This window comes from Ranitomeya variabilis, chromosome 4, assembly GCF_051348905.1.
Source record: "Ranitomeya variabilis isolate aRanVar5 chromosome 4, aRanVar5.hap1, whole genome shotgun sequence".
Lineage (NCBI taxonomy): Eukaryota > Metazoa > Chordata > Amphibia > Anura > Dendrobatidae > Ranitomeya > Ranitomeya variabilis.
The window spans coordinates 775,685,438-775,709,947 of NC_135235.1; the positions used below are offsets into that span (position 1 = coordinate 775,685,438).

The window sequence follows — 24,510 nt, forward strand, 5'->3', positions numbered from 1 at the left end:
TTGTATCCTTCCCCTGAACAACTCTGTTGAATAATCTTTGTTTTCAGATCATTTGACAGTTGTTTTGAGGAGCCCATGATGCCACTCTTCAGAGGAGATTCAAACAGGAGAACAACTTGCAAGTGGCCACTTTAAGTAGCTTTTCTCATGATTGCATACACCTAGCTATGAAGTTCAAAGCTCAATGAGGTTACAAAACCAAAAAAAGTGCTTTAGTAAGTCAGTAAAAAGTAGGTAGGAGTGTTTAAAAAAAGAAAATGATAAGGGTGCCCATACTTATGCACCTGTCAACTTTTGTTTGAATGCAGATTGCACATTTTCTGTTAGTACAATAAACCTCATTTCAAGGCAGAAACATTACTGTGTCCAACAGTTATTAGATATATGAAACTGAAATAGCTGTTGCAAAAAAAACAATTTTTATAAAACATTAAGCTTAAGATTAATAGGGGTGCCAAAACTTTTTCATATGACTGTATATATAGAGAGAGAGAGAGATGTCCCCCACAGTGCCCGCTCCCCCGAGCCGTGACTATATATATATATACACTCACTGGCCACTTTATTAGGTACACCTGTCCAACTTCTTGTTAACACTTAATTTCTAATCAGCCAATCACATGGCGGCAACTCAGTGCATTTAGGCATGTAGACATGGTCAAGACAATCTCCTGCAGTTCAAACCGAGCATCAGTATGGGGAAGAAAGGTGATTTGAGTGCCTTTGAACGTGGCATGGTTGTTGGTGCCAGAAGGGCTGGTCTGAGTATTTCAGAAACTGCTGATCTACTGGGATTTTCACGCACAACCATCTCTAGGGTTTACAGAGAATGGCCCGAAAAAGAAAAAAAATCCAGTGAGCGGCAGTTCTGTGGGCGGAAATGCCTTGTTGATGCCAGAGGTCAGAGGAGAATGGGCAGACTGGTTCGAGCTGATAGAAAGGCAACAGTGACTCAAATCGCCACCCGTTACAACCAAGGTAGGCCTAAGAGCATCTCTGAACGCACAGTGCGTCGAACTTTGAGGCAGATGGGCTACAGCAGCAGAAGACCACACCGGGTACCACTCCTTTCAGCTAAGAACAGGAAACTGAGGCTACAATTTGCACAAGCTCATCGAAATTGGACAGTAGAAGATTGGAAAAACGTTGCTTGGTCTGAGGAGTCTCGATTTCTGCTGCGACATTCGGATGGTAGGGTCAGAATTTGGCGTAAACAACATGAAATCTTTGGGATGTGGTGGAACGGGAGATTCGCATCAGGGATGTGCAGCCGACAAATCTGCGGCAACTGTGTGATGCCATCATGTCAATATGGACCAAAATCTCTGAGGAATGCTTCCAGCACCTTGTTGAATCTATGCCACGAAGAATTGAGGCAGTTCTGAAGGCAAAAGGGGGTCCAACCCGTTACTAGCATGGTGTACCTAATAAAGTGGCCAGTGAGTGTATATCCACGGCTCGGGGGGAGCGGGCACTGTAGGGGACATATATACAGTCATGGCCAAAAGTATTGACACCCCTGCAATTCTGTCAGTTAATACTCAGTTTCTTCCTGAAAATGATTGCAAACACAAATTCTTCAGTATTATTATCTTTATTTAATTTGTCTTAAATGAAAAAACATAAAAGAGAATGAAGAAAAAAGCAAAACATTGATCATTTCACACAAAACTCCAAAAATGGGCCAGACAAAAGTATTGGCACCCTCAGCCTAATACTTGGTTGCACAACCTTTAGCCAAAATAACTGCGACCAACCGCTTCCGGTAACCATCAATGAGTTTCTTACAATGCTCTGCTGGAATTTTAGACCATTCTTCTTTGGCAAACTGCTCCAGGTCCCTGATATTTGAAGGGCGCCTTCTCCAAACTGCCATTTTTAGATCTCTCCACAGGTGTTCTATAGGATTCAGGTCTAGACTCATTGCTGGCCACCTTAGAAGTCTCCAGTGCTTTCACTCAAACCATTTTCTAGTGCTTTTTGAAGTGTGTTTTGGGTCATTGTCCTGCTGGAAGACCCATGACCTCTGAGGGAGACCCAGCTTTCTCACACTGGGCCCTACATTATGCTGCAAAATTTGTTGGTAGTCTTCAGACTTCATAATGCCATGCACTCGGTCAAGCAGTCCAGTGCCAGAGGCAGCAAAGCAACCTCAAAACATCAGGGAACCTCCGCCATGTTTGACTGTAGGGACCGTGTTCTTTTCTTTGAATGCCTCTTTTTTTCTCCTATAAACTCTATGTTGATGCCTTTGCCCAAAAAGCTCTACTTTTGTCTCATCTGACCAAAGAACATTCTTCCAAAACGTTTTAGGCTTTTTCAGGTAAGTTGTGGCAAACTCCAGCCTGGCTTTTTTATGTCTCGGGGTAAGAGGGGTCTTCCTGGGTCTCCTACCATACAGTCCCTTTTCATTCAGATGCCGACGGATAGTACGGGTTGACACTGTTGTACCCTCGGACTGCAGGGCAGCTTGAACTTGTTTGGATGTTAGTCGAGGTTCTTTATCCAACATCCGCACAATCTTGCGTTGAAATCTCTTGTCAATTTTTCTTTTCCGTCCACATCTAGGGAGGTTAGCCACAGTGCCATGGGCTTTAAACTTCTTGATGACACTGCGCACGGTAGACACAGGAACATTCAGGTCTTTGGAGATGGACTTGTAGCCTTGAGATTGCTCATGCTTCCTCACAATTTGGTTTCTCCAGTCCTCAGACAGTTCTTTGTTCTTCTTTCTTTTCTCCATGCTCAATATGGTACACACAAGGACACAGGACAGAGGTTGGGTCAACGTTAATCCATGTCAACTGGCTGCAAGTGTGATTTAGTTATTGCCAACACCTGTTAGGTGCCACAGGGAAGTTACAGGGGCTGTTAATTACACAAATTAGAGAAGCATCACATGATTTTTCGAACAGTGCCAATACTTTTGTCCACCCCCTTTTTTATGTTTGGTGTGGAATTATATCCAATTTGGCTTTAGGACAATTCTTTTTGTGTTTTTTCATTTAAGACAAATTAAATGAAGATAATAATAACAAAGAATTTGTGTTTGCAATCATTTTCAGGAAGAAACTGAGTATTATCTGACAGAATTGCAGGGGTGTCAATACTTTTGGCCATGACTGTATATATATCTCCATGGCTCGGGGGGAGCGGGCACTGCGGGGGTCATATATATATATATATATATATCCATGGCTCAGGGGGAGCGGGCACTGTGGGGGTCATATATATATATAATCACGGCTCGGGGGGAGCGGGCACTGCGGCCTCCTGCTGTCACCGTCACTCTACGGACAGACAGAATGGACAGCTGGTCGCTGGTCTTATGAAGATTTCTACCATCCTCCATCACAGGGACAGACGGAATGGACAGCTGGTTGCCATGTGCTGGTGGAGACGTCTACCATCCTCCATGACAGACGCCATTTACCATTCAGAATCTCAGGAAAGTTGGGGAACAAACGTTGATAGAAACAAATGGACAATCTGTTTGGAACTACTTCACCGAGTGTATGTTGTGCTGCAATGTGGGGTTCCTGTGGATAATCCAATGAACCACTACTTTTTTCAATGAAAATATTATGACATTTTCCTTTAAGGCCCCGTGCACACACTGCAGAATCTGCTGCGTTTTTGTCCGCTGCGGAATTGGAAAATCCGCAGTGCAAAACCACTGCGGTTTTCACTGCGGATTTTCCTGCGGTTTCTTCTGCGGGTTTCATCAGCACTTTCCTATTGGTGCATGTTGAAAACCAATGTTGGTGCTTTTTCTGCATCGTGGGCACAGCAGTTTTGGTTTTCCATACGGTAACATGGTACTGTACACCGCATGGAAAACCGCTGCGGATCCACAGCAAAAACCGCAGCGTGTGCACATAGCCTAAGGCTATGTGCACACGTCAGGAATGGTGTTCTAGCGGATTTCACGTTTTTTTCCGGATTTTCCCCAACTGAATAATATAGAGGGAACAACACGAAAAATGAAGAGTCCTGAGAACATAAATGGGCGACATGAGCGTAGAACACACCCGGCGTCACCCGCACAGTGACCCCCGCACACCCGGCGCCCCCCGCAAACCCGGCGTCACCCGTACAGTGACCCCCGCACACCCGGCGTCACCCGTACAGTGACCCCCGCACACCCGGCGTCACCCGTACAGTGACCCCCCGCACACCCGGCGTCACCCGCACAGTGACCCCCCGCACACCCGGCGCCCCCCGCACAGTGACCCCCGCACACCCGGCACCCCCCGCACAGTGACCCCCGCACACCCGGCGCCCCCCGTACAGTGACCCCCGCACACCCGGCGCCCCCCGCACACTGACCCCCGCACACCCGGCGTCACCCGCACAGTGACCCCCGCACACCCGGCGCCCCCCGCACACCCGGCGTCACCCGTACAGTGACCCCCGCACACCCGGCGTCACCCGTACAGTGACCCCCGCACACCCGGCGTCACCCGTACAGTGACCCCCGCACAGTGACCCCCCGCACACCCGGCGTCACCCGCACAGTGACCCCCCGCACACCCGGCGCCCCCCGCACAGTGACCCCCGCACACCCCCCGCACAGTGACCCCCGCACACCCGGCGCCCCCCGTACAGTGACCCCCGCACACCCGGCGCCCCCCGCACACTGACCCCCGCACACCCGGCGTCACCCGCACAGTGACCCCAGCACACCCGGCGCCCCCCGTACAGTGACCCCCGCACACCCCGCACAGTGACCCCGCACACCCGGTGCCCCCCGCACAGTGACCCCCGCACACCCGGCGCCCCCCATACAGTGACCCCCGCACACCCGGCGCCCCCCGTACAGTGACCCCGCACACCCGGCGCCCCCCGTACAGTGACCCCCGCACACCCGGCGCCCCCCGCACAGTGACCCCCGCACACCCGGCGTCACCCGTACAGTGACCCCCGCACACCCGGCGTCACCCGTACAGTGACCCCCGCACACCCGGTGCCCCCCGCACAGTGACCCCCGCACACCCGGCGCCCCCCATACAGTGACCCCCGCACACCCGGCGCCCCCCGTACAGTGACCCCCGCACACCCGGCGCCCCCCGTACAGTGACCCCCGCACACCCGGCGCCCCCCGCACACCCGGCGCCCCCCGTACAGTGACCCCCGCACACCCGGCGCCCCCCGCACAGTGACCCCCGCACACCCGGCGCCCCCCGTACAGTGTCCCCCACGCACACCCGGCGCCCCCCGTACAGTGACCCCCGCACACCCGGCGCCCCCCGCACACCCGGTGCCCCCCGTACAGTGTCCCCCACGCACACCCGGCGCCCCCCGTACAGTGACCCCCGCACACCCGGCGCCCCCCGTACAGTGACCCCCGCACACCCGGCGCCCCCCGCACAGTGACCCCCGCACACCCGGCGTCACCCGTACAGTGACCCCCGCACACCCGGCGTCACCCGTACAGTGACCCCCGCACACCCGGCGCCCCCCGCACAGTGACCCCCGCACACCCGGCGCCCCCCATACAGTGACCCCCGCACACCCGGCGCCCCCCGTACAGTGACCCCCGCACACCCGGCGCCCCCCGCACACCCGGCGCCCCCCGTACAGTGACCCCCGCACACCCGGCGCCCCCCGCACAGTGACCCCCGCACACCCGGCGCCCCCCGTACAGTGTCCCCCACGCACACCCGGCGCCCCCCGTACAGTGACCCCCGCACACCCGGCGCCCCCCGCACAGTGACCCCCACACACCCGGCGCCCCCCGCACACCTGGCGCCCCCCGTACAGTGACCCCCGCACACCCGGCGCCCCCCGTACAGTGACCCCCGCACACCCGGCACCCCCCGCACACCCGGCGCCCCCCGTACAGTGACACCCGGCGACCCCCGCACACCCAGCGACCCCCGCACAGTGACACCCGGCGACCCCCGCACACCCGGCGACCTCCGTACAGTGACCCCCGCACACCCGGCGCCCCAAGTACAGTGACCCCCGCACACCCGGCGCCCCCCGTACACCCGGCGCCCCCCGTACAGTGACCCCCGCACACCCGGCGCCCCCCGTACACCCGGCGCCCCCCGTACAGTGACCCCTGCACACCCGGCGCCCCCCGCACACCCGGCGCCCCCCGTACAGTGACACCCGGCGTCCCCCGCACACCCGGCGCCCTCCGTACAGTGACCCCGCACACCCGGCGACCCCCGCACAGTGACACCCGGCGACCCCCGCACACCCGGCGACCCCCGTACAGTGACCCCCTGTTAGAAAAAAATGTATCTTAGTGAGGATTGGGAAGAAAAGTAAAAATAGAATTGTTTGGATAAAACAGAACTCATTTAATGTCCATTCAAAAAGAGTGATTACAAAAATGAAGAAAAAGTAAATTATAAGTTCATTGCACACAAATTCAAGTATTAGGTTAAAAAGAAAATGGAAGCAAGCAGAGATCTTACATATGGTCTTGTGTGATGTGTTCGTCCATGTAGAGAGGCTCAAGGTATGAGGACTCCACCATATGCTGAGAAGAGACGGTTTATATACAAATCCGTCCCATAGGCTTTCATAATATCCATATAAGGTAACCCAGTTCCATGCCAATGGTCTATACCATAAAAGTAGATGATCCTATGCATTACCTCATGTTAGGTTGCTTAGTTACACTTGTTTACCGGCTAGAAATAACGCTAGACATCCAAATATAGGTTGGGCTTCACAAACACCCTCTAGCTTTTGACATGCAGAGGACAGATGGTCAATGACAAGACCTTCAGAAACTGTATCATACACTTTCCCTATACCCTTGGTTCTTTATTTGATTTCATGTAATTATCCATATGTAAGTGATTATATATTATTATTGGATTTTACACCCCCGCACAGTGACACCCGGCGCCCCCCGCACACCCGGCGCCCCCCGCACACCCGGCGCCCCCCGCACACCCGGCGCCCCAAGTACAGTGACCCCCCGCACACCCGGCGACCCCCGCACAGTGACACCCGGCGCCCCCCCTACAGTGACACCCGGCGCCCCCCGCACACCCGGCGACCCCCGTACAGTGACCCCGCACACCCGGCGACCCCCGTACAGTGACCCCGCACACCCGGCGCCCCCCCTACAGTGACACCCGGCGACCCCCGCACACCCGGCGCCCCAAGTACAGTGACCCCCCGCACACCCGGCGACCCCCGCACAGTGACACCCGGCGCCCCCCCCTACAGTGACACCCGGCGCCCCCCGCACACCCGGCGACCCCCGTACAGTGACCCCCCGCACACCCGGCGACCCCCGTACAGTGACACCCGGCGCCCCCCGCACACCCGGCGACCCCCGTACAGTGACCCCGCACACCCGGCGACCCCCGTACAGTGACCCCGCACACCCGGCGCCCCCCCTACAGTGACACCCGGCGACCCCCGCACACCCGGCGCCCCAAGTACAGTGACCCCCGCACACCCGGCGCCCCCCGTACAGTGACACCCGGCGACCCCCGCACACCCGGCGCCCCCCGTACAGTGACACCCGGCGACCCCCGCACACCCGGCGTCACCCGCACAGTGACCCCCGCACACCCGGCGCCCCCCGTACAGTGACCCCGCACACCCGGCGACCCCCGCACAGTGACCCCGCACACCCGGCGACCCCCGCACAGTGACACCCGGCGCCCCCCGTACACCCGGCGCCCCCCGTACAGTGACACCCGGCGCCCCCCGCACACCCGGCGACCCCCGTACAGTGACCCCGCACACCCGGCGACCCCCGTACAGTGACCCCGCACACCCGGCGCCCCCCCTACAGTGACACCCGGCGACCCCCGCACACCCGGCGCCCCAAGTACAGTGACCCCCGCACACCCGGCGCCCCCCGTACAGTGACACCCGGCGACCCCCGCACACCCGGCGCCCCCCGTACAGTGACACCCGGCGACCCCCGCACACCCGGCGTCACCCGCACAGTGACCCCCGCACACCCGGCGCCCCCCGTACAGTGACCCCGCACACCCGGCGACCCCCGCACAGTGACCCCGCACACCCGGCGACCCCCGCACAGTGACACCCGGCGCCCCCCGTACACCCGGCGCCCCCCGTACAGTGACACCCGGCGCCCCCCGCACACCCGGCGCCCCCCGTACAGTGACCCCCGCACGGTCACTCACCGCCTCAGCTGCCGCTCAGTGACAGGAGCTCACTGTGCATAAAAAAATCCCGACGTTCAGCAGGTATAACCCCGCCCACTACAGAAAAACTCCACCCACTCATCCAGTTGATTGGTTACTAGCAAGTGGGTGTGGCTTTAGTCCTAGGTGGGCGGTGTTTCGGATGAATGACATCGGCACAAACACGCGATCACACAGTGTGACCTCAATATTTACTAGGGATCCACTCTGTGCCGCGCTCAGTGTCCTGTGCGCCTGCGCAGTGTATCCCCTCTCCTCACACAGCAGTTCCGGGATCCTACAGCCTCTAATGGTGAGAAGGGGGCGGGCTGGAGGAAAGGAGTGACGCCCAGTGAGCGGTTACGTCAGTGCTAAGCCCCGCCCGTTTCCCATAATGCAGCGCGGTATCTTCCCGCGATTTCTATTCGAAGAGGAGTTCGGTCGCCGGGGTGACGTCACTGGACGGATGAGTGACGTTTCACTGAACCAATGAGAGCTGAGAGCCGGGAGCCGGGCGACCAATGCGGACAGTGGGCGGGGCTGTAGTGTGTGAGGGGAGAGCGAGGGATTACCGGGCTCCGGGACTCAGGACTCCGCTGATGCCGCTGCTGCCCCGGCGCTGAGGCCCCATGGCTCCCCAGAAGCACGGCGCCAGCTCCGGCCCGGCCGGACTCTGCGCCCCCTCCTCTTCCGGCGCTGCTGCTGCTGCTGGCGGCGGAGCGGCGGCCATGCCCCCGGTGAAGAGACCCAAGATGGAGCAGATCCAGGCCGACCACGAACTCTTCCTGCAGGCCTTCGAGAGTGAGTACGGCCGCGTGTGCGAGAGGCGGCTCGTGTGTGACCAGTGCCTCAGTACCTCACAGTACCGCTCATGTTACCTCAGTACTTCACATTACCGCTGATTACCTCACATGTTACCTCATATTACCGCTCATTACCTCACATTACCGCTCATGTTACCTCATATTACTGCTCATTACCTCACATTACCGCTCATGTTACCTCACATGTTACCTCATATTACTGCTCATTACCTCATATTACCGCTCATTACCTCATATTACCGCTCATTACCTCACATTACCGCTCATGTTACTGCTCATTACCTCATATTACTACTCATATTACCTCACATTACCGCTCATTACCTCACATTACCGCTCATTACCTCACATTACCGCTCATTACCTCACATTACCGCTCATTACCTCATATTACCGCTCATTACCTCATATTACCGCTCATTACCTCATATTACCGCTCATTACCTCATATTACCGCTCATTACCTCATATTACCGCTCATTACCTCATATTACCGCTCATTACCTCATATTACCGCTCATTACCTCATATTACCGCTCATTACCTCATATTACCGCTCATTACCTCATATTACCGCTCATTACCTCATATTACCGCTCATTACCTCATATTACCGCTCATTACCTCATATTACCGCTCATTACCTCATATTACCGCTCATTACCTCATATTACCGCTCATTACCTCATATTACCGCTCATTACCTCATATTACCGCTCATTACCTCATATTACCGCTCATTACCTCATATTACCGCTCATTACCTCATATTACCGCTCATTACCTCATATTACCGCTCATTACCTCATATTACCGCTCATTACCTCATATTACCGCTCATTACCTCATATTACCGCTCATTACCTCATATTACCGCTCATTACCTCATATTACCGCTCATTACCTCATATTACCGCTCATTACCTCATATTACCGCTCATTACCTCATATTACCGCTCATTACCTCATATTACCGCTCATTACCTCATATTACCGCTCATTACCTCATATTACTACTCATATTACCTCATATTACACAGGTGAGGTGTATATATATGTGAGGTAATATATAATGTGTACAGGTGAGGTGTATATATGTGAGGTAATATATAATGTGTACAGGTGAGGTGTATATATATATATATGTGAGGTAATATATAATGTGTACAGGTGAGGTGTATATATATGTGAGGTAATATATAATGTGTACAGGTGAGGTGTATATATATGTGAGGTAATATATAATGTGTACAGGTGAGGTGTATATATATGTGAGGTAATATATAATGTGTACAGGTGAGGTGTATATATGTGAGGTAATATATAATGTGTACAGGTGAGGTGTATATATATGTGAGGTAATATATAATGTGTACAGGTGAGGTGTATATATATGTGAGGTAATATATAATGTGTACAGGTGAGGTGTATATATATGTGAGGTAATATATAATGTGTACAGGTGAGGTGTATATATATGTGAGGTAATATATAATGTGTACAGGTGAGGTGTATATATATGTGAGGTAATATATAATGTGTACAGGTGAGGTGTATATATATGTGAGGTAATATATAATGTGTACAGGTGAGGTGTATATATATATATGAGGTAATATATAATGTGTACAGGTGAGGTGTATATATATGTGAGGTAATATATAATGTGTACAGGTGAGGTGTATATATATATGTGAGGTAATATATAATGTGTACAGGTGAGGTGTATATATATATGTGAGGTAATATATAATGTGTACAGGTGAGGTATATATATGTGAGGTAATATATAATGTGTACAGGTGAGGTGTGTGTATATATATATGTGAGGTAATATATAATGTGTACAGGTGAGGTATATATATGTGAGGTAATATATAATGTGTACAGGTGAGGTGTATATATATATATATGTGAGGTAATATATAATGTGTACAGGTGAGGTGTGTATATATATATATATATATATATGTGAGGTAATATATAATGTGTACAGGTGAGGTGTATATATATATGTATATGTGAGGTAATATATAATGTGTACAGGTGAGGTATATATATGTGAGGTAATATATAATGTGTGTACAGGTGAGGTGTATATATATATGTGAGGTAATATATAATGTGTACAGGTGAGGTGTATATATATATGTGAGGTAATATATAATGTGTACAGGTGAGGTGTATATATATGTGAGGTAATATATAATGTGTACAGGTGAGGTGTATATATATATGTGAGGTAATATATAATGTGTACAGGTGAGGTGTATATATATATGTGAGGTAATATATAATGTGTACAGGTGAGGTGTATATATATGTGAGGTAATATATAATGTGTACAGGTGAGGTGTATATATATGTGAGGTAATATATAATGTGTACAGGTGAGGTGTATATATATGTGAGGTAATATATAATGTGTACAGGTGAGGTGTATATATATGTGAGGTAATATATAATGTGTACAGGTGAGGTGTATATATATGTGAGGTAATATATAATGTGTACAGGTGAGGTGTGTATATATATATATGTGAGGTAATATATAATGTGTACAGGTGAGGTGTATATATATGTGAGGTAATATATAATGTGTACAGGTGAGGTATATATATATGTGAGGTAATATATAATGTGTACAGGTGAGGTGTATATATATGTGAGGTAATATATAATGTGTACAGGTGAGGTGTATATATATATGTGAGGTAATATATAATGTGTACAGGTGAGGTGTATATATATATGTGAGGTAATATATAATGTGTACAGGTGAGGTGTATATATATATGTGAGGTAATATATAATGTGTACAGGTGAGGTGTATATATATATGTGAGGTAATATATAATGTGTACAGGTGAGGTGTATCTAGTGTGTACAGGTGAGGGGGTGTATCTATAGTGTGTGTACAGGTGAGGGGGTGTATCTAGTGTGTGTACAGGTGAGGGGGTGTATCTATAGTGTGTGTGTACAGGTGAGGGGGTGTATCGATAGTGTGTGTGTACAGGTGAGGGGGTGTATCTATAGTGTGTGTACAGGTGAGGGGGTGTATCTAGTGTGTGTACAGGTGAGGGGGTGTATCTATAGTGTGTGTACAGGTGAGGGGGTGTATCTAGTGTGTGTACAGGTGAGGGGGTGTATCTATAGTGTGTACAGGTGAGGGGGTGTATCTAGTGTGTGTACAGGTGAGGGGGTGTATCTAGTGTGTGTACAGGTGAGGGGGTGTATCTATAGTGTGTGTGTGTGTACAGGTGAGGGGGTGTATCTATAGTGTGTGTGTGTGTGTGTGTGTACAGGTGAGGGGGTGTATCTATAGTGTGTGTGTGTGTGTGTACAGGTGAGGGGGTGTATCTATAGTGTGTACAGGTGAGGGGGTGTATCTAGTGTGTGTACAGGTGAGGGGGTGTATCTAGTGTGTGTACAGGTGAGGGGGTGTATCTATAGTGTGTGTGTGTGTACAGGTGAGGGGGTGTATCTCGTGTGTGTGTGTACAGGTGAGGGGGTGTATCTCTAGTGTGTGTGTGTGTACAGGTGAGGGGGTGTATCTAGTGTGTGTGTGTGTGTGTGTGTGTGTGTACAGGTGAGGGGGTGTATCTCTAGTGTGTGTGTGTGTGTGTGTGTACAGGTGAGGGGGTGTATCTCTAGTGTGTGTGTGTGTGTGTGTACAGGTGAGGGGGTGTATCTCTAGTGTGTGTGTGTACAGGTGAGGGGGTGTATCTCTAGTGTGTGTGTGTGTGTGTACAGGTGAGGGGGTGTATCTCTAGTGTGTGTGTGTACAGGTGAGGGGGTGTATCTCTAGTGTGTGTGTGTGTGTACAGGTGAGGGGGTGTATCTCTAGTGTGTGTGTGTGTGTACAGGTGAGGGGGTGTATCTCGTGTGTGTGTGTGTGTACAGGTGAGGGGGTGTATCTCTAGTGTGTGTGTGTACAGGTGAGGGGGTGTATCTCTAGTGTGTGTGTGTGTGTACAGGTGAGGGGGTGTATCTATAGTGTGTGTGTGTGTGTGTACAGGTGAGGGGGTGTATCTATAGTGTGTGTGTGTGTACAGGTGAGGGGGTGTATCTATAGTGTGTGTGTGTACAGGTGAGGGGGTGTATCTATAGTGTGTGTGTGTGTACAGGTGAGGGGGTGTATCTATAGTGTGTGTGTACAGGTGAGGAGGTGTATCTATAGTGTGTGTGTGTGTACAGGTGAGGGGGTGTATCTATAGTGTGTGTGTACAGGTGAGGGGGTGTATCTATACTGTGTGTGTACAGGTGAGGGGGTGTATCTATAGTGTGTGTGTGTGTACAGGTGAGGGGGTGTATCTATAGTGTGTGTGTGTGTGTACAGGTGAGGGGGTGTATCTATAGTGTGTGTGTGTGTGTGTGTGTACAGGTGAGGGGGTGTATCTATAGTGTGTGTACAGGTGAGGGGGTGTATCTAGTGTGTGTACAGGTGAGGGGGTGTATCTATAGTGTGTGTGTACAGGTGAGGGGGTGTATCGATAGTGTGTGTGTACAGGTGAGGGGGTGTATCTATAGTGTGTGTACAGGTGAGGGGGTGTATCTATAGTGTGTGTACAGGTGAGGGGGTGTATCTAGTGTGTGTACAGGTGAGGGGGTGTATCTAGTGTGTGTACAGGTGAGGGGGTGTATCTAGTGTGTGTACAGGTGAGGGGGTGTATCTATAGTGTGTGTGTGTACAGGTGAGGGGGTGTATCTATAGTGTGTGTGTGTGTACAGGTGAGGGGGTGTATCTATAGTGTGTGTGTGTACAGGTGAGGGGGTGTATCTATAGTGTGTGTGTGTGTACAGGTGAGGGGGTGTATCTATAGTGTGTGTGTGTGTACAGGTGAGGGGGTGTATCTATAGTGTGTGTGTGTGTACAGGTGAGGGGGTGTATCTATAGTGTGTGTGTACAGGTGAGGGGGTGTATCTATAGTGTGTGTGTGTGTACAGGTGAGGGGGTGTATCTATAGTGTGTGTGTGTGTACAGGTGAGGGGGTGTATCTCTAGTGTGTGTGTGTGTACAGGTGAGGGGGTGTATCTCTAGTGTGTGTGTGTGTGTACAGGTGAGGGGGTGTATCTCTAGTGTGTGTGTGTGTACAGGTGAGGGGGTGTATCTCTAGTGTGTGTGTGTGTACAGGTGAGGGGGTGTATCTCTAGTGTGTGTGTGTGTACAGGTGAGGGGGTGTATCTCTAGTGTGTGTGTGTGTACAGGTGAGGGGGTGTATCTCTAGTGTGTGTGTGTGTACAGGTGAGGGGGTGTATCTCTAGTGTGTGTGTGTGTACAGGTGAGGGGGTGTATCTCTAGTGTGTGTGTGTGTGTACAGGTGAGGGGGTGTATCTCTAGTGTGTGTGTGTGTACAGGTGAGGGGGTGTATCTCTAGTGTGTGTGTGTGTACAGGTGAGGGGGTGTATCTCTAGTGTGTGTGTGTGTGTGTACAGGTGAGGGGGTGTATCTCTAGTGTGTGTGTGTGTGTGTGTGTACAGGTGAGGGGGTGTATCTCTAGTGTGTGTGTGTGTACAGGTGAGGGGGTGTATCGATAGTGTGTGTACAGGTGAGGGGGTGTATCGATAGTGTGTGTACAGGTGAGGGGGTGTATCGATAGTGTGTGTACAGGTAGTTTTCAGGCCCCTTTATATTTTTCACATTGCAGCCATTTGGTAAATTCAGTAAAGTCCATTATTTTCTCATTACTGTGCACTCTGCACTTCATCTCTTGACTGAAAATTACACCAGAAATGTAGAAATTTTTGCAAATTTAATTTAAAAAAAAAATCCTGAAATATCACCTGGCCATAAGTCTTCAGAGCGTTTGCTCAGACACTCATATTTAACCCCTTCATGACCCAGCCTATTTTGGCCTTAATGACCTTGCCGTTTTTTGAAATTCTGACCAGTGTCCCTTTATGAGGTAATAACTCAGGAACGCTTCAACGGATCCTAGCGATTCTGAGATTGTTTTTTCGTGACATATTGGGCTTCATGTTAGTGGTAAATTTAGGTCGATAATTTCTGAGTTTATTTTTGAAAAAAACGGAAATTTGGCAAAAAATTTGAAAATTTCGCAATTTTCACATTTTGAATTTTTATTCTGTTAAACCAGAGAGTTATGTGACACAAAATAGTTAATAAATAACGTTTCCCACATGTCTACTTTACATCAGCACAATTTTGGAAACAATTTTTTTTTTTGCTAGGAAGTTATAAGGGTTAAAATTTGACCAGTGATTTCTCATTTTTACAACAAAATGTACAAAACCATTTTTTTTACGGACCACCTCACATTTGAAGTCATTTTGAGGGTTCTATATGGCTGAAAATACCCAAAAGTGACACCATTCTAAAAACTGCACCCCTCAAGGTGCTCAAAACCACATTCAAGAAGTTTATTAACCCTTCAGGTGTTTCACAGCAGCAGAAGCAACATGGAAGTAAAAAATGAACATTTAACTTTTTAGTCACAAAAATGATCTTTTAGCAACAATTTTTTTATTTTCCCAGTGGTAAAAGGAGAAACTGGACCACGGACGTTGTTGTCCAATTTGTCCTGAGTACGCTGATACCTCATATGTGGGGGTAAACCACTGTTTGGGCGCACGGCAGGGCTCGGAAGGGAAGGAGCGCCATTTGACTTTTTGAATGAAAAATTGGCTCCAATCTTTAGCGGACACCATGTCACGTTTGGAGAGCCCCCGTGTGCCTAAACATTGGAGCTCCCCCACAAGTGACCCCATTTTGGAAACTAGACCCCCCAAGGAACTTATCTAGAAGCATAGTGAGCACTTTAAACCCCCAGGTGCTTCACAAATTGATCCGTAAAAATGAAAAAGTACTTTTTTTTTCACAAAAAAATTATTTTTGCCTCAATTTTTTCATTTTCACATGGGCAACAGGATAAAATGGATCCTAAATTTTGTTGGGCAATTTCTCCTGAGTACACCAATACCTCACATGTGGGGGTAAACCACTGTTTGGGCACATGGTAAGGCTCGGAAGGGAAGGAGCGCCATTTGACTTTTTGAATGAAAAATTATCTCCATCGTTAGCGGACACCATGTCGCGTTTGGAAAGCCCCTGTGTGCCTAAACATTGGAGCTCCCCCACAAGTGACCCCATTTTGGAAACTAGACCCCCCAAGGAACTCATCTAGAGGCATAGTGAGCACTTTAAACCCCCAGGTGCTTCACAAATTGATCCGCAAAAATGAAAAAGGACTTTTTTTTCACACAAAATTTCTTTTAGCCTCAATTCTTTCATTTTCACATGGGCAACAGGATAAAATGGATCCTAAAATTTGTTGGGCAATTTCTCCTGAGTATGCCGATACCTCATATGTGGGGGTAAACCACTGTTTGGGTGCAAGGCCCGGAAGGGGAGGCGTGCCATTTGACTTTTTGAATGGAAAATTAGCTCCAATCGTTAGCGGACACCATGTCGCGTTTGGAGAGCCCCTGTGTGCCTAAACATTGGAGCTCCCCTACAAGTGACCCCATTTTGGAAACTAGACCCCCCAAGGAACTTATCTAGATGCATAGTGAGCACTTATAACCCCCAGGTGCTTCACAGAAGTTTATAACGCAGAGCCGTGAAAATAAAAAAATAATTTTTCTTTCCTCAAAAATGATTTTTAGCCCAGAATTTTTTATTTTCCCAAGGGTAATAGGAGAAATTGGATCCCAAATGTTGTTGTCCAGTTTGTCCTGAGTACGATGATACCCCATATGTGGGGGTAAACCACTGTTTGGGCGCACGGCAGGGCTCGGAAGGGAAGGCACGCCATTTGGCTTTTTGAATGGAAAATTAGCTCCAATCATTAGCGGACACCATGTCGCGTTTGGAGAGCCCCTGTGTGCCTAAACATTGGAGCTCCCGCACAAGTGACCCCATTTTGGAAACTAGACCTCCCAAGGAACTAATCTAGATGTGTGGTGAGCACTTTGAACCCCCAAGTGCTTCACAGAAGTTTATAACGCAGAGCCGTGAAAATAAAAAATGTGTTTCCTTTCCTCAAAAATATTTTTTTAGCCCAGAATTTTTTTATTTTTGCAAGAGTAACAGGAGAAATTGGACCCCAAAAGTTGTTGTCCAGTTTCTCCTGAGTACGCTGATACCCCATATGTGGGGGTAAACCACTGTTTTGGCACACGTCGGGGTTCGGAAGGGAAGTAGTGACGTTTTGAAATGCATACTTTGATGGAATGCTCTGCGGGCATCAGGTTGCGTTTGCAGAGCCCCTGATGTGCCTAAACAGTAGGAACTCCCCACAAGTGACCCCATTTTGGAAACTAGACCCCCCAAGGAACTTATCTAGATGTGTGGTGAGCACTTTGAACCCCCAAGTGCTTCACAGAAGTTTACAACGCAGAGCCGTGAAAATAAAAAATCATTTTTCTTTCCTCAAAAAAGATGTTTTAGCAAGCAATTTTTTATTTTCACAGGGGTAACAGGAGAATTTGGACCCCAATATTTGTTGCCCAGTTTGTTGTGAGTACGCTCATACCCCATATGTGGGGGTAAACCACTGTTTGGGCGCACGTCAGGGCTCGGAAGGGAAGTAGTGACATTTGAAATGCAGACTTTGATGGAATGGTCTGCGGGCGTCACATTGCATTTGCAGAGCCCCTGATGTGCCTAAACAGTAGAAACCCCCCACAAGTGACCCCATTTTGGAAACTAGACCCCCCAAGGAACTTATCTAGATGTGTGGTGAGCACGTTCAACCCCCAAGTGCTTCACAGAAGTTTACAACGCAGAGCCGTGAAAATAAAAAATCATTTTTCTTTCCTCAAAAAAGATGTTTTAGCAAGCAATTTTTTATTTTCACAAGGGTAACAGGAGAATTTGGACCCCAATATTTGTTGCCCAGTTTGTTGTGAGTACGCTCATACCCCATATGTGGGGGTAAACCACTGTTTGGGCGCACGTCAGGGCTCGGAAGGGAAGTAGTGACATTTGAAATGCAGACTTTGATGGAATGGTCTGCGGGCGTCACATTGCATTTGCAGAGCCCCTGATGTGCCTAAACAGTAGAAACACCCCACAAGTGACCCCATTTTGGAAACTAGACCCCCGAAGGAACTTATCTAGATGTGTGGTGAGCACTTTCAACCCCCAAGTGCTTCACAGAAGTTTATAACGCAGAGCCGTGAAAATAAAAAAATAATTGTTCTTTCCTCAAAAATTATGTTTTAGCAAGTAATTTTTTATTTTTGCAAGGGTAACAGGAGAAATTGGACCCCAACAGTTGTTGCCCAGTTTGTCCTGAGTACGCTGGTACCCCAAATGTGGGGGTAAACCACTGTTTGGGCGCACGTCGGGGCTTGGAAGGGCGGGAGCACCATTTGACTTTTTGAACGCAAGATTGGCTGGAATCAATGGTGGCGCCATGTTGCGTTTGGAGACCCCTGATGTGCCTAAACAGTGGAAACCCCTCAATTCTAACTTCAACACTAACCCCAACACACCCCTAATCCTAATCCCAACTGTAGCCATAACCCTAATCACAACCCTAACCCCAACACACCCCTAACCATAACCCTAACCGCAACACAACCGTAACCCTAATTCCAACCCTAATCCTAACCCTAATCCCAACCGTAACCCTAATCCCAACCCTAACCACAACTGTAACCCCAACACACCCCTAACCCTATCCGTAACCCTAACCACAAGCCTATTCTTAACCCTATTTCAAACCCTAGCCCTAATTCCAACCCTAACTCTAATTCCAACCCTAACCCTAAGGCTATGTGCCCACGTTGCGGATTCGTGTGAGATTTTTCCGCACGATTTTTGAAAAATCTGCAGGTAAAAGGCACTGCGTTTTACCTGCGGATTTACAGCAGATTTCCAGTGTTTTTTTGTGCGGATTTCACCTGCGGATTCCTATTGAGGAACAGGTGTAAAACGCTGCGGAATCCGCACAAAGAATTGACATGCTGCGGAAAATACAACGCAGCGTTTCTGCACGGAATTTTCCGCACCATGGGCACAGCGGATTTGGTTTTCCTTAGGTGTACATGGTACTGTAAACCTGATGGAAAACTGCTTCGAATTCGCAGCGGCCAATCCGCTGCGGATCCGCGGCCAATCCGCTGCCGATCCGCGGCCAATCCGCTACCGATCCGCTGCGGATCCGCGGCCGATCCGCTGCGGATCCGCTGCGGATCCGCGGCCGATCCGCTGCGGATCCGCGGCCGATCCGCTGCGGATCCGCGGCCGATCCGCTCTGTGTGCACATGCCATAACCCTACCCCTAACCCTACCCCTAACCCTAACCCTACCCCTAACCCTACCCCTAACCCTACCCCTAGTTCTAACCCTAACCCTAGTGGGAAAAAAAAAAAAATTCTTTATTTTATTATTGTCCCTATGGGGGTGATAAAGGGGGGGGGTTATTTATTATTTTTTTTATTTTGATCGCTGTGATAGAACCTACCACAGCGATCAAAATGTACTTGTAAGGAATCTGCCGACTGGCAGATTCGGCGGGCGTACTGAGCATGCGCCCGCCATTTTCCAAGATGGCGGCGCCCAGCGAGGAGACGGCCGGACACCGGGAGGATCGGTAAGTATGAAGGGGTGGTGGGGGGGTGGATCGGAGCACAGGGGGGGTGATCGGAGCACAGGGGGGGGGGATCCTGAGCAAGGAGGGAGCGGACAGGAGGACGGGGGAGCCGGCAGGCGGACGGAGGGGACCGGAGGACTAACGGAGGGCTGGGGGGGCGATCGGTGGGTGTGGGGGGGGGTGACTTCAGTATTTCCAGCCATGGCCGATGATATTGCAGCATCGGCCATGGCTGGATTGTAATATTTCACCAGTTTTTTAGGTGAAATATTACAAATCGCTCTGATTGGCAGTTTCACTTTCAACAGCCAATCAGAGCGATCGTAGCCACGGGGGGGTGAAGCCACCCCCCCTGGGCTGAAGCACCACTCCCCCTGTCTCTGCAGATCGGGTAAAATGGGAGTTAACCCCTTCACCCGATCTGCAGGGACGCGATCCCTCCATGACGCATACGCTGCGTCATAGGTCGGGAAGGCACAGACTTTCATGACGCAGCGTATGCGTCAAAGGTCGGGAAGGGGTTAAGTCACATGCTGTCCATTCCTTGTGATCCTCCCTGAGATGGTTCTACTCCTTCATTGGAGTCCAGCTGTGTGTAATTACACTGATAGGACTTGATTTGGAAAGGCGCACACCTGTCTATATAAGACAGGTCACCGTGCATGTCAGACCAAATGAGAATCATGAGGCCAAAGGAACTGGTGAAACGCTTTTTTTTAATTGATAGATCGGGCGATTCTGAACGCGGCGATACCAAATATGTGTAGGTTTGATTTTTTTTTTTTTTTTATTGATTTATTTTGATTGGGGCGAAAGGGGGGTGATTTAAACTTTTATGTTTTTTTTATTTTTTTCACATTTTTTTTTACTTTTTTTCAATTTTGCCATGCTTCAATAGCCTCCATGGGAGGCTAGAAGCAGGCACAACCCGATCGGCTCTATGTAGCACCGATCATAAGATCGCTGCGACACAGCAGAATTGCAGGTGTGCTGTGAGCGCCGACCACAGGGTGGCGCTCAGCTACCGAGGATCAGTAACCATAGAGGTCTCAAGGACCTCTGGTTACCTTCCTGACACATCGCCGACCCCCGATCATGTGACGGGGGTCGGCGATGACGTCATTTCCGGACGGATGCGGTAGTTAAATGCCGCTGTCTGCGTTTGACAGCGGCATTTTACCTAGTTAATGGGCGCGGGCGGATCGCGATTCCGCTCGCGCTCATTGCGCGCACATGTCAGCTGTACAAAACAGCTCACATGTCGCTGCTTTAAGGTGGGCTCAGCGCCGGAGCCCACCTCAAAGCGGGGGTTCTGCCAGCTGACGTACTATTCCGTCAGCTGGCAGAAAGGGGTTAATAATCTCAATTAATCCATACTTGCTCTCACCTATTCCACCGAAGCCCTCGATTTCCTGTAAGAGAAATAAAATAAAAAAAGCAACGATCTTACCTGTCCACCGAGAAGATATGCGTACTGTCCCAGGATAAGTCCAGCTCTGCTACATCTGGATGCCTCACCATCCAGCCTGACATCCAGACACAGCAGAGCTAGAAGCTGATGACCGGAGGTTCTTTGCGGTCACGTGCACGGCAGTTTTCGCAGTCAGCTGATCGATCGCAAGAACTGCAGTGTACGTGAACTTCCGGCTGAAACAAGGTATGCCATTATGTAAGTTAGTACACATGCGTAGTGAGCTGCGTTCCCGCAGTTATTATTCATGTGACTAAGAAGATAATGCGGTTTTACCACATCTAATGATAGTGAATTGGTAATTTACGCTGCGGAGACGTAAATAGACTTACTGCGGTCTGCAAAAGACGCATGTCCGTTTACGCAGGGAAGCCGCGGGCGTCTGTGAACGCATAGTGGATATGGGATTTCTGGAAATCATCCACTAAGTTGTAACATCTGGCCGCTGCGGCTGTATGCAACATCCAATCCGCAGAGTTTACTGACCGTGGGAACATACTCTTCCGGAGTGCTCCGGACCTCAGACTTGGCCGAAGGTTCACCTTCCAACAAGACAATGACCCTAAGCACACAGCTAAAATAACAAAGGAGCGGCTTCAGAACAACTCTGTGACCACTCTTGACCGGCCCAGCCAGAGCCCTGAGCTAAACCCAATGGAGCATCTCTGGAGAGACCTGAAAATGGCGTCCACCAATGTTCACCATCCAACCTGACGGAACTGGAGAGGATCTGCAAGGAAGAATGGCCGGGGATCCCCGAATCCAGGGGTGAAAAACTTGTTACATCATTCCCAAGAAGACTCATGGCTGTACTATAGCTCAAAAGGGGCTTCTCCTCAATACTGAGCAAAGGGGCTGAAGACTTAAGACTACGTGATAGTTCCATTTTTGTTTGTGAATAAATTTGCAAAAATTTCTACATTTGTTTTTTTTCAGTCACGATGGGGTGCAGAGTGCACATTGAGGAAAAAATTTACTTTTTTCAATTTACCAAATGGCTGCAATGAAACAGAGTGAAAAATGTACAGTAGTGTGTGTGTGTGTGTGTGTGTATATATATGTATGTATATATATATATGTATATGTGTGTGTGTGTGTAATGTGTGTGTGTGTGTAAAATATATATATATATATATATATATATATATATATATATATTACATTTTTTAAATATTTTTTTGTATTTATTCCATGGCGCGTTACATGTGAGGGGTGTACATAATATATACCTAAGCACGATAATGGAAGATACAAGTCACGACAGGTACATGAGGAGAGGTCCCTGCCCGCGAGGGCTCACAATCTACAAGGGATGGGTGAGGATACAGTAGGCGAGGGTAGAGCTGGTGGTGCCGAGGTTTGTTGGTTACTGCAGGTTGTAGGCTTGTCGGAAGAGGTGGGTCTTCAGGTTCTTTTTAAAGGTTTCGATGGTAGGGGAGAGTCTGATATGTTGCGGTAGGGGGGGTGCGCGAGAGAAATCTTGTATTGCCGCACCTGGACCTGTTGAAGCGCAGTCCGCGCGAAACTGCCGTCGTCCTCGGTCACCTTGCATATACCTGCAGCTGTTATTAGGATGTCCTCAGTCCACGCTATGGCGCAATAAAGGACTTTTTTATCGCAGCACAAGCTGGTGAGTGCCACATTTTCTTCTTTCTTTGTATATGGAAATCTTGTAAGTGATTGTAGGAAGAGGAGATTTTGTGAGGATCGGAGTTTGCGTGCAGGAAAGTACCGGGAGACGAGGTCACAGATGTATGGAGGAGTCTCTGGGCAATGTGGGGCAGGGATTGACAGAGGGGAGAGGCAGGGGAACAGGTTGATTAGTCGGGCAGCAGGGTTTAGAATAGATTGGAGAGGTGCGAGAGTTCGAGGGGAGGCCACAGAGAAGGAGGTTGCAGTAGTCAAGGCGGGAGATGATGAGGGCATGGATTAGGGTTTTTGCAGAGTCTTGGTTGAGGAATGTGCAGTTTCGGGAGATTTTGGAGTTTGGGTCGGCAGGAAGTGGAAAGGCCTTGGATGTGTGGTTTGAATGAGAGATTAGAGTCTAGGATTACCCAGAGGCTTCCAGCTTGTTGGACTGGGGATTATAGGGGCAGGAGGAGAGGTTATAGTGCAGTTCAAAATGGATGTGTTCCAGTAGTTCTGAGGGATAGGGGAGAAGTTATATTGGACAATAGTTAGTCTGAGAGGAAGGGTTAAGTAACACAGAACTGGCCAACACTGTAACAAGCCCCTACTACTAGAATAACCTCATTAATCCAGTCATTGTGCCTCTCCACCAATTTAGGCCTAATCTCATTTTCATGGACGACCATGCTCCAGCTCATATAGGTAGCATCGGTAGGGAACAACTGCTGGAGCCTGGGGGACCTCAGATGGAGCAGCCTGCAATTTCCCCCAGACCTGAATCCCATAAAGAACCTCTGGGATCAGCTGAGTCGCGGAGTAGAAGCTCAAAACTCTGTCCCCAGAACCTCAATGACCTGAGAGCCGTCCTTCAACAGTGGGACGATATGTCTCAGCAGACAAGACCTTCACTTGTGACCAGCAGTAGGCGTGGTTGTTAGCTGTAATTGATGCTGAAGGCCACAGGACAAGTTGAGACACCGACTTTTATTGTTGGGGTCTACCACCACTGTTGTGGGCTTTTGTTTCAATAAATTGTTTACACGCGTTTACAGAAATGCCCAACTGTCACGATAAAATATCACTATTGCGTGAACATTTTACATTTTTCTTAATTTTAGCCCGAAAGCTAAATATCCCTAACTTTTTGTGAGTAGTGTATATGTGTTTATGGGGTCACAGGACAGGTATATATACATACTGACTGTATACATCTTGTTCTATTCTTATTCCAGAACCCACCCAGATCTATCGTTTTTTGCGGACCAGAAATCTGATTGCAGTGAGTATCGGTCCTTGTCCCTGACGGTTGCCTGTATGGTGGGGACTTGTAGGTGTTCTATAGACTACTGTTGTGTTGTAATTGTCAATCCATAGGGACACCATTCCTCTACAATGTGAGCGCTGTGTATAATATGTAGTGCCTACTGTCTCCTCTATAGGGGGTGCTATGTACAGATTACTGTCTCCTCTATATGGAGCTCTGTATATGTAGTGATGACGTTGACTCCTCTATAGGGAGCGCTATGTATAGATTACTGTGTCTCTATAGGAGGTGCTGTATATGTAGTGATGACGGTGGCTCCTCTATACGGGGTTCTATGTACAGATTGCGGTCTCCTCTATAGGGGGCGCCGTATATGCAGCGGTGAAGGTGGCTCCTCTATAGGGGGAGCCGTATATGTAGCAATGACGTGGCTCCTCTGTAAAGGGCGCCATATATGTAGCGTTGACGTCTCCTCTATAGGGGGCGCCGTATATGTAGCAATGATGGTGGCTCCTCTATAGGGGGCGCCGTATATGTAGCGATGACGGTGTCTCTATAAAGGGCGCCGTATATGTAGCGATGACTATGTCTCCTCTATAGGGTGCGCCGTATATGTAGCGATGATGTGTCT

The 24,510-nt window shown here is 49.5% G+C and overlaps 2 protein-coding genes across 2 annotated transcripts in view; one reads left to right on the forward strand and one right to left on the reverse strand.

Annotated features, from left to right (window-relative positions):
* The window catches only part of LOC143766975 (uncharacterized), a 116,074-nt gene extending 107,905 nt beyond the window's left edge, over positions 1–8,169 (reverse strand). Inside the window, exon 1 of the mRNA XM_077254997.1 lies at positions 8,130–8,169. The gene's annotated coding sequence lies outside the window, so the exon portion shown is untranslated. The remainder of the gene's footprint in view (positions 1–8,129) is intronic.
* A 457-nt stretch (positions 8,170–8,626) lies between these two features.
* The window catches only part of SUZ12 (SUZ12 polycomb repressive complex 2 subunit), a 34,679-nt gene continuing 18,795 nt past the window's right edge, over positions 8,627–24,510 (forward strand). Inside the window, exons 1-2 of the mRNA XM_077254999.1 lie at positions 8,627–8,930; positions 23,848–23,894. Coding sequence (XP_077111114.1) covers positions 8,759–8,930; positions 23,848–23,894 — 219 coding nt within the window. The 5' untranslated portion in view covers positions 8,627–8,758. The remainder of the gene's footprint in view (positions 8,931–23,847; positions 23,895–24,510) is intronic.